The following is an 11,421-nucleotide window of genomic DNA, read 5'->3' as shown; positions in this document are numbered from 1 at the left end:
AGTTTTATTTAAATAAAAATTCAATTTTTTGAATTTATTTTGAGTTAGTGGATTTTTCCTAAAAATGGGAAAAATCCACTAAACTCACAAATGGTTTATTATCACCAAATTCTACCATGAACTCTTCAATCAACACCAAGTAGGAGCTGCCTTATATGCAACCATCTTCTAATGCATGATTTAAGACTATATAATGAAGTTTCATGGATGAAAATTAAAAAAAGAAAAAAAGAAAAAAGACTGAGTTCTTTATCCTTACTGCTGTAAAACAGAAACTGTACTCCACTCTCACTAGTTCATCTTCAATTCAGCTTGATTAGATTGTTTTCACCATACATTCCTTCTTGAGCATAGTTGAGAAGATCTTTTTGGTGGTTTATCTGAAGAATCCAGCTCAAACTTATGGAGATTCTACTGAAAACGTGAAGAGAACTATAAAGGTATTGTTATGTTCAAACCTTCTTTTGAAAACTACATGAGTAGCATGTTTAAAACTCAAATTAAATGTAGTTTAAATACTTATTGATTCTGAATTCTCCTGTTGCATGTTATATTACTCCTTCAATTGGTATCAAAGCATGATTTAGGGGCTTAACTATTGTTAATTTGATTTTGGTGGGTGTTTTTCTTGAACAGTATGAAAATAGTATGCTGATATGGTTTTTCATGGTTTTGGCATTTGAATCTTTTCAACTATGTTATAACTCTTGTTATTGACTCTTGTTTGATGGGCCTTAATATGTGTTTAAGAGTCAGTAATTCGTTTCGAGTCATTAGAGTTGCAATTAGGATATTATTGAAGAAAGAAATTAAGAAGGTCGAAGCAGTAGGAATTGGAAAATCAAAATTCTATCAGATATTCGATGCTCGATGGGACACCCGATGGCATTCTCGATGAAATTTCATGAAATACTCAATACATGATGCCATACTCGATGGTACTCGATGCATTTACTCGATGTTATTTCATGAAATACTCGATACTCAATGCTTGATGCTTTACTTGATGCTCGATGCCTTACTCGATGGTCGGCAGTGTCTACTCGATGGTACTTTTGTGAAATATTTGATACTCGATGTCATACTCGATGCTTACTAGCATACTCGATGATGGTTGCTTCTTGATACTCGAGGAGTTTTGCCCGGTTCAAGGTGGTTTGAGTGGTCCAGAAGTTTTTAAAGCGGGTTTTGCTGATTCCTATAACATGAAGAGAACTACATAAGTATTGTTATGTCAAACCTTCTTTTGAAAACTACATGAGTAGCATGTTTAAAACTCAAATTAAATGTAGTTTAAGTGCTTATTGATTATGAATCTTCCGTTGCATGTTATATTACTCCTTCAGTTCAAAACGATTTCAGGCAACTAGATGTAGATAATTTTTACTAGATTTCATGTTCTATCAAAATAGCCCTAAAAATCTCCACTTCTTTGTACTTTCTACTTCGATCTAATCGAAGTGTTTTGCCTATTTCACCTAACAAGTTTTATATACCCGAACCTTTCAAGTATTCTAAACTTACAACTTAGGTAAATACAACTGTACTTTAGAATAACTACTAAAATATTCATACTATTCCTTATGCTTTAACATTCACTAGACCACAAAGATCTGAATGTATAAGCTTTTAAGAGTTCTTTGGTTCTTTTGATAATGTTATCTTAAAGATAAGATACACGTAGAGTTAAAAGATTTATTTTCTAACTTATTTAGATGAAAACTTTTAACCTTCTTAATCTCATTATGACATGATGTGACAATAATCTTAATTACCAAAGATAAGTATCATAATACGTCTTTTGTCGTATTATTTTTCAGTCGTTTTAAATATCTAAATATTTGAAATAGCCTTGAACTTTGGATGGTTTTAACAGAAGTTGCTTTATAGTAGAACAAATATAAAATGTAACTTTTGCTAATGAACATTTCATTTCTAACAAAAGATTATATACATGTCCTTTACAAAAGATAAAACAACTTTTATTACATTAATAAAAGTAACTGGATTCATCTTTTGTCAGCAACTCCAAAATCTCCAACTGGTCTTTCCCAGATATTCTTCCATGTTCATAACCTGGAGCATTATCTCATTGCAAGCAATCCTCAGGAACTAGTTTCCTTGTTTTGCTTTCTCTGTTTTTTCTCTGCAAGGTATCGTGGCCAATTTCTCTTCCTGTGCTCATCTTCTCTGTAGTAGAAACATTTTCCTTTGTCTGTAGCTTTGGCCTTGCCTTCGCGGCCAATAGAATTTCCTTTTTCCCTTTCCCCATGTTCTTTTTCACTGGAATACTCTTATTCATAGAAGAATAAGCAACATCAAACCTTTTAGAGGATGATCCTCCTTTCTTAGCAGCGGCAACATTTATCTCTGCTTCTTGTCCTTTTGTTCTCAAAATGAACTAAAATGCATGTAGCTCATTGATAAGTGTAGTCAGGTTTCATTCTATCTTGTTTATTAATGCGTTGGTGCAAAATTGCAATAAACTCTTTGGAAGAGGCTCTAGAATAAAACGAACTTAGCTTCTCTTACCCACGACAGCTCCATTTACCTCTATCACATTGAAATAGACCATCATGTCCAGGACATGTTCTCTAACAGAGGCCCTTTCTTTCATTCGGAAGTTGTAAACATATTTGATAACAACATACCTCCGGGAGAAGAACGGTTATCCAAAAATCCCACATAGAGATTCCATAATCTATTTGGCAACATACATGATTTCGTGTTTCTTAGCTAAAACATCAGATATGCTGGCAAGAATATAGGCACGGGCTTTCTCATTCGCCTTCGTCTATCTATCATATGCTTCCCGAATAGTTCAGTTTGCATTTGAGCTAGGGATAGGAGGATAATCCTCTATCAAAACGAACCTTAAATCATCTATCACCAGTATTGTGTTCAAATTTGATTTCCATGTAGCATAATGATGACGGAAAATTGGAAGTCAATTTTACTCGATAACCAACTTCCCTTGGACGCGGTGTGCGAAGCATGTTCCTAAGATATGCATTGATAGTCATGCGTCGATGGTCATGCATTGGGTTGAAAATTGCGTTAACGAATGTATGCGATGACCATGCATTCTGCCACAAGTTTTCTTGCATTCACGCCAAGTATAGCATGGACGCAAGTTTCTCGGGTAATTCGAGGTTGAACATAGGGACTTGTAGCTATATGTTTGCGGTGATGTGCATGCGACGATTTGAATAAAAGAATGGAGGGGATGTTGCTATGTTAATCCTACTCCTACTCCTATCTATCAGACAACACAATAAGAATATGCATGAAAGGTAGAGATGTAACAAACCTTGACACGAAATAAATGTGTGGGAAAATAGATAAAATGCAGAGATGCTTTCATTGCAAAACTTAAGAGTGATCACAAGGGCAACCCTAGTCAACGCAATCCATGCAATCATGCTACAACCATACACGGCAAGTCATTTTCCAATGGAAATTTGGTGCTCCTAATTCTAGGACGCATATGTTGAACGCAAAGTGTCCATAGAGCTTATTCCTAAGTCTCTACTCTTGTCTTATGCGATGCAGAATGCATGAAAGCAAGGTGATCGCATTCAATCGTATCCTATCTCTAGAATGCATGCAATGCGTTAATAACAAATAGTGCTCATTCCTAAGCGCCTATCTCTTGTGTTATCTATTCTAATCTGACTCTCCCGAGTCTAGATTCTGACCTGACCTTCCCAAGCCTAGATCCTGTCCTTAGATTACCCTCCCGAGTATCCCTAATGGACGAATGAAGCATACATAATACAAAACAATCACATTGTTAGATTTTATGTCCTAAAACTCGTAGTTTGCAATATCATATTCTTGTTCAATAAAGCTGTTATTGAAAATATTTAGTCCAATAAACTAAGGATTCGAGGCTATTAAGTTTAAGTTTGAACTTTATGTAGTGACATAAATGTGGATCAAGTTCAAATATATAGCCAAAATGGTCTATAGTGTATATATAAGGTTGGGCGCCTTATTCTGGGGACACTATGGATACGGTCCATTTGGTAGTTAGTACAAATGATGTGATCCTAAACCGTTCATGTGGAGACATGAAAATGGGGGCATCCTATGTAAATAGTTTACATAAGACTGAACCATGAAATAGTCACTTTTTACGTTTTAAATGCCGTTTAATGTATAAAACTGACTATTTCGTTAATTGATGACCTAGGTAACTTAATCTTAATCCTGAGCTAACTATGAACACCTGTCCATTCGAAATTATCCTTAGATTTGCATAGGTGAGGGCAGCTCATTATCACTGGCCCAATAAGCCTCCCATTTAAGGGGTAAGATCAGGTGGATAGCTGGTAACATAGGGTGCAAGAAAGAATTCACTCTTACCCGTTATAGGGATAGTAGATAGGTTGGTCCCTTTAGTATTGAATCCAGGTCTTGAACAAGCTGCCCCACCCTCTCATTGGCCTAAGAGGGGTTCGGTTTATAGGTTGGATCTTAAACCAATTGTTCATTAGAGGATCAGTGGAACTTAAGAAATAAGATGTAGTCTCGGGGGTAAAACGATTTTTATGACCCAGCCAAGATTACGAACAACCTATGAAGGATTAGCTTACTAATCATGGTTATATCATATGGACACAAATATATCTATAGTGAGGGGAGTGCAACTACGAGACTATAGTGGAATGACTCGTGAGTTAACGAATGTTGATTAGCTCCATCTAAAGAGTTTTCCCAGCTAATCTCGGATCGTTGGAGCCCATGATCTATAGGTCCATTAGGTTCCCCTACTAGCTCATATGGAATAAACTTAGAATAGTATGATAGAATAATTCGAATTGTTCGAATTAGGTGTAGAGAGAGAAACCGACAAGTATATGTGATATAGTGGTCGATTTTTTAATTTAGAGATACATCTTTAATATTTAAATGTGATTTAAATATCAAGAATATGAATACATTCATATTCGGAAGCTTGGAAATAATCGAAATGGTCAAAGATGTAAAAAGTCAAAGAGTTGACTTTTGACTTTGAAAAGTCAAACTTTGACCGACCTTATACTCAAATGTGATTTGAATTTGGAGAAAATGAATGCGGATTCATGCTCGGGAGGTCAAATTAGTCAACACGAAAAAAATCATAAAAAGTCAAAATGTTGACTTTTTGGTGAATGTTTGACTTTGACCAAATGACTATTTTGCCCTTTGACTAAAGTTAGTGGGAAATCCAAACTTTTTTTTGGATAATTTCACTAACAAAATAGTGGGCTAGGTGTTGGCTTATAGTGGAGACATTAAGCCCACTTAGTGAGTGGATTCTAGGTATTGGGTTTTTATGAAGTTATTTCATGCAATTTTGTATGGTCCTTTCTATAAATATGGGCTTGTCATTTTGGATTAAAGACTTTTGGAAATTTTACAAAATTAGTTTTAAAAATTGGGCTGAAAAAAATCCAAACCCAACCCAAATATTACTCTACTATTTCCATCTCTTTCTCTTTCTCTCGGGTTCTTCATCCATCGGGTCCCACAACCTAGTTCTGAGTCTAGAGGATAGTAGATCAGCTCTAGTGGTTGTTCGGTTCGTGTTTGAGCGGAAATAAACAAGTTTCGGGATCTTCAAAGGTATTATTTCAAAATAACCCTAATTAATTCATTTGGGTTGCATGTTTAATTTGGGCAATTAGGGTAAAATCGATTCTCATTTCCGCTGCGCATGCCGACTTTTACATCATGTGGTATTAGAGCATGTTTTAATTTTACTCAATTTCATGTGGTGGGTGTTAATTTATTAGATAAAATTGAGATTGGAAACTAAAATGGTTTTTAGGTTTTGGCAATTAAATTAAGTTTTTTTTTGTAGCATTAATTTGTAATTGCTCACATGTTTATGAGCATTAATGTGTGAAAAAGGGACTGTAAATTTTCTAGAGTCATTAGAGTTGAAATTAGGATGTAATTGCTCGGTTCTGGGAAAGAGGACAGCTTCAAAATGAAGAAAAAAAGCTCAAAGACCCGATTTTGCTCCCAGACCAGACAAATTGCTCCCTGATAATTTATAGAAATACAAGTTATTTTGGCTCTTAAGTTGGAACAACTAAGGTTTTTAATGATAATTTCTCCTTATTTTTAGAAGAAACGCATGGAATTACTCAAACATTAGCAAACTCATGCAAAAGAAGTTTTATTACTAAATACTGCGGCACTAACGCATTATATTGCAGGATTTCAACAAGAAGCTAACGCATGATTAAGAAGTATCGCAGGCAAAGATTTAACGCATGGGCCATGCGTCGGAGGGAATTCAATGCAGAGAAGATTCATTGATTCAGGCTGTTTGTGTCAAATCACCACTTGCAAGTATGGGTANGCATGGGCCATGCGTCGGAGGGAATTCAATGCAGAGAAGATTCATTGATTCAGGCTGTTTGTGTCAAATCACCACTTGCAAGTATGGGTATCTACAGTAGGCGGCATCTGAAAAGCTTCTGAGTGTCAGGCGGCTGACCAGGGCATGGACTTTAATGCTGCCTATCACCAAGCTGGAGATGACCAATGCCTATGAATAGATGAAAGCCCTCCAAAGTTCGTAGTTCAGAAACTTTTCCAGTTTTTACTCTCAGTATTAGCGTAGTCGTAGTTTTAGATCTTTAGAAGCTGTGCTATGGGGCTAAGAAGAGCAGAAGGGTAGAGAACCACCATCACCGCTGGTCAAAGAGCGGAGGAAGCCGAGCTTGAGAAAGACACTGCGCCCAATTCTTATATAAGTGATTGTACACAACTAGAATTGAGCCAAAGAGATACAAGATATTGTACTCTGCGGCTTGACTTAGTTCCTTTCATCTCATTTATCACCTTCATTTCATCTGATTAAATATTGCTTTTGTAAAGACAATTTACTTCTTTATAAATTCATATATTTGATCCATCACACTTTGCCATTGTTTATTTTTTGTTTATGTTGAATGCATCTATACTTTATGCAAAACTTCATTTCAAACACTTAAACCAACTTGATCAATTGGTAAAAGCATCCTTAGCTTAGATTATTCGAAAGAGTAAATAAGCCAGCATCAAGTAGAACGCCCAGTACATCTAGAGATAGACTTACTGGTGTTTATTGCATTCTGTATTTAACGCATGCATCTTAGAGATAGGTTTGTATGTTATTCGCATTGAGAAGTGTCGAATAAGAGTCTAACGCATAAACAAAGGTAAGCAAGCCACCTCATCCACATTATATTCTGGTTCGTGTACATTCATCTTAGATCGACGCATACCACTTACATTAAAATCCATTTTCGCATGATCCATCACTCACTACTCAACTCTTTTGTATCTTCTTGCACAAGCACAACACCTTAGTGTAAATAACACATTTCTTCATATATTTTAGGAAACCCCTACAACAATTACAACACAAGGTCTGCATTAGCTTAACTGAATCCCTAAGTTCGACCCTGGACTTACCAGGAACCTAAATTGGATTTATATTTGGGTCTAATTTAGAAAAACTTGAACGTCAATAGGAGTGTCGTGCGTTCTGTTGCACATCTCTAACGCACCAACACATTACAAATACATAAACGCATCATTCATACTTAGAACTTAGTCTGTCTCTTATACACATCTAGATGTGTATAAGAGACAGGCTTTAGGGTGTTTAATTAATTATGCATGTTGATGTATGTTTTAATTAAATTTTGAATCTTGTTGTGCATATAGTATGCCATATAGATTTAAAATCCCATCATAGGTAAACATGTACATGCATTTAATATATGTTATAATTGTTATAATGTGTATAGCATGCATGTTAAGTTTTTTTTAATATAAAGTGTTATATTATTGGATGATCATTAAGTATGAATGCATGTTATAGATGTATGATTCTAGGGTTATAATGGTTATAATTTTATTTTATAATTGTTATCAAATAACCTAGACTTTAAAATCTATAACAAAGGTAAAAGTTGCATGATCACCTAGGATTAAATTGGTGTAATTTCAGTCGGCTTTTCTAAAGAGTTAGAATAGGTCAATTACTTGTTAAACTAAGAGTTCACATCGTGAGGTCCATGCAGGGCTTTGGGCCGTGCTTAGGAGCGGACTCCCTTTGGAGAGTATTTGCATGGATCAATATCAAGGTGAATAGGGAAGTAGTTCATAGTGGGTGAAGGGTGTGTAACAACATATCCCACAATTTCTTCCATTAGGTCGCACTGTGAGATTCCTATAATGCGCCTGCATGTCTTCCCTGAAGCGAAATTTCCCTTCGGAGGGTTGTATTATAGGATTCGGGACACCGCGAACTCTAAATCTGGATAGGCTCTCTTAGATCAGTTTTCGTATTAACTTTCCACTTTCGGGAGCATGTTAATTTTGGTTTCTGAAATCCAAAAATGGAAGGTTACACTTACAAGAATTACTAAGATGTTAGTACATTCTCGACCAGAGTAGCGATAACTAAAGTGTTATAAGAATCAAGAGTTATTTTGGGGTTAGCATCTAGTCAAGATTGACTTGGTTCAAAAGAGGAATAATCGACTGCCTTTCGGTGGAGGTTACTTTAAACTTTTGAAATATCATTGCAAAATATAATAGTGAAGGGTACATCATTAGTTTTTTTGCTAAACAAAGATTGGATTTAAAAAATTAATGTTTTTTTACTAAAAAGAATATGTTTATCTTTTCAGCATGAATAACTCAATAATTCAACTCTTAGCTTCCGAGAAACTAAATGGCGATAATTATTCGGCATGGAAATCAAATCTAAACACAATACTGGTAGTTGATAATTTAAGATTTGTCCTAACTGAGGAATGTTGTCAAGCCCCAGCCTCAAATGCTAACCGAACTATTCGGGAAGCATACGATCGATGGATCAAAGCAAATGAAAAGGCTCGTGTTTACATTCTTGCCAACATGTCTGATGTTTTGGCAAAGAAACATGAATCCTTAGCTACGACTAAAGAGATAATAGATTCATTAAGAGAAATGTTTGGGCAACCATCATGGTCCCTTAGACACGAGGCAATTAAGCACATTTACACGAAGTGGATGAAGGAGGGGACCTCTGTTAGAGAACATATCTTGGACATGATGATGTACTTTAATATCGCTAAAGTAAATGGCAGACCTATTGATGAGGCTAACCAGGTTAGCTTTATCTTACAATTTATTCCGAAGAGTTTTATACCTTTCGAGACAAATGCGTCTTTAAATAAGATAGAATTTAACTTCACTACCCTTCTTAACGAGCTCTAGCGATTCCAAAACCTTAAGGTAAGGGGAAGGAAGTGGAAGCAAATGTTGCTACCACTAAAAAAAATTTATAAGAGGATCATCCTCTAAAAATATAGCTGTACCCTCTAAAGCTCAAATGAAAAAGAAGGGAAAAGGGCAGGCTCCCAAGATAAAAAAAGGGAAAGATGGATATAAATAAAGGAAAATGTTTCCACTGTAACCAAAACGGGCATTGGAAGAGAAATTGTCCAAAGTACCTTGCAGAGAAGAAAGCTGAGAAAACGGCACAAGGTAAATATGATTTACTGGTCGTTGAAATATGTTTAGTGGAATATGATACTTCAACCTGGCTACTAGATTTAGAAGCCACTAATCATATTTGTTTCTCGTTTCAGGAAACTAGTTCTTGGAAAAAGCTTGAAGAAGGTGAGATAACCCTCAGAGTTGGAACATGAGAGGTTGTCTCAGCTGAAGCAGTGGGAGATCTGAAGTTGTCTTTTGAAGATAGATATCTAGTACTTAAAAATGTTTTGTATGCATCTCTTATGAAGAGGAATTTGATATCTATCGCTTGTATTATAGAAAAATTATATATAATATCTTTTAATACAAATGAAGCATTCATTTTTTGTAAAGGTATTCAAATTTGTTCTGCTACACTTGAAGACAACTTATATAAGTTAAGACAAACTAGAGCAAATTTTGTTTTAAATACTGAAATGCTTAGAACATTAGAAACTCAGAATAAAAAATAAAAGGTTTCTTCCAACGCCTATCTATGGCACCTAAGACTTGGTCACATAAATCTCAATAGGAATGGAAGATTGGTCAAGATTGGACTTTTAAGTCAGTTAGAAGATAACTCTTTACCTCCATGTGATCCTATTTTGAAGGAAAGATGACCAAGAGATCTTTTACTGGAAAAGGTCTCAGAGTCAAAGTACCCTTAGAGCTCGTACATTCGGACCTTTTGGACCAATGAATGTCAAGGCTCGAGGTGGGTATGAATATTTCATCAGTTTTATTGATGATTATTCAAGGTATGGTCATGTTTACCTGCTTCATCACAAGTCTGATTCCCTTGAAAAGTTCAAAGAATATAAGGCTGAAGTTGAGAATGAATTAGGTAAAACAATAAAGACACTTCGATCAGATTGAGGTGGAGAATATATGGACATACGATTCCAAGACTATTTGATAGAAAACGAGATCCAGTCACAACTCTCTGCACCTAGTACACCTCAGTAGAATGATGTATCAGAAAGAAGAAACCAAACCTTATTAGATATGGTTCGCTCTATGATGAGCTATGCTCAATTGCCTGATTCCTTTTGGGGATATGCACTTGAATCTGTTGTCCATATTTTGAACAATGTTCCCTCTAAAAGTGTTTTAGAAACATCTTATGAGCTATGGAAAGGGCGTAAAAGTAGTTTATGTCACTTTAGAATTTGGGGTTGCCCAGCACATGTGTTGGTACAAAATCTCAAGAAACTGGAACATCGTTCAAAGTTATGCCTATTTGTAGGTTATCCAAAGGAAACAAGGGGTGGTCTATTTTATCATCCTAAAAAAAACAAGGTATTTGTATCAATAAATGCCACATTCCTAGAGGAAGACCACATTAGACATCATCAACCAAGCAGTAAAATAGTGTTGAAAGAAATTTCAAAAGACGCTACAGATAGAGCTAGTTCATCTACTAAAGTAGTAGATAAAACTAGTACATCAGGTTAGTCACATCCTTCTCAAGAGTTGAGAATGCCTCGACGTAGTGGGAGGGTTGTTCATCAGCTTGACTGTTACTTGGGTTTAACAGAAACACAAGTCATCATACCTGATGACGGTATAGAGGATCCATTGACATATAAACAGGCGATGAAAGATGTGGACCGTGATCAATGGGTCAAAGCCATGGACCTCGAAATGGAGTCTATGTACTTCAATTCTTTCTGAAAACTCGTAGATAAACCAAATGATGTAAAACCAATTGGTTGTAAGTGGATCTATAAGAGAAAACGAGACCAAGCCGGTAAAGTACAGACTTTTAAGGCTCGACTTGTGGCAAAGAGTTATACCCAGAGAGAGTGAGTGGACTATGAAGAAACTTTCTCTCCCGTTGCCATGCTTAAGTCGATTAGAATACTCTTATCCATTGCCACCTTTTATGACTATGAAATTTGGTAGATG

At 35.7% G+C, this 11,421-nt stretch overlaps 1 protein-coding gene across 1 annotated transcript; it reads left to right on the top strand.

Annotated features, from left to right (window-relative positions):
* The first annotated feature begins 8,682 nt into the window (after positions 1 to 8,682).
* LOC120073576 lies at positions 8,683 to 9,252 on the top strand. Its single transcript, XM_039026398.1, has one exon. The coding sequence runs from the start codon at positions 8,683 to 8,685 to the stop codon at positions 9,250 to 9,252; it is 570 nt and encodes a 189-aa protein (XP_038882326.1).
* The last annotated feature ends 2,169 nt before the right edge of the window (positions 9,253 to 11,421 follow it).

The sequence above is a fragment of the Benincasa hispida genome, chromosome 3, assembly GCF_009727055.1.
Source record: "Benincasa hispida cultivar B227 chromosome 3, ASM972705v1, whole genome shotgun sequence".
Lineage (NCBI taxonomy): Eukaryota > Viridiplantae > Streptophyta > Magnoliopsida > Cucurbitales > Cucurbitaceae > Benincasa > Benincasa hispida.
The sequence above is the reverse complement of the archived record's forward strand: the minus strand, read 5'-3'. Positions and strand labels throughout refer to the sequence as shown.

Excerpts from the sequence above, each read along its gene's own strand:
- LOC120073576 (XM_039026398.1), top strand. The coding sequence starts at position 8,683 with ATGAATAACTCAATAATTCAACTCTTAGCTTCCGAGAAACTAAATGGC.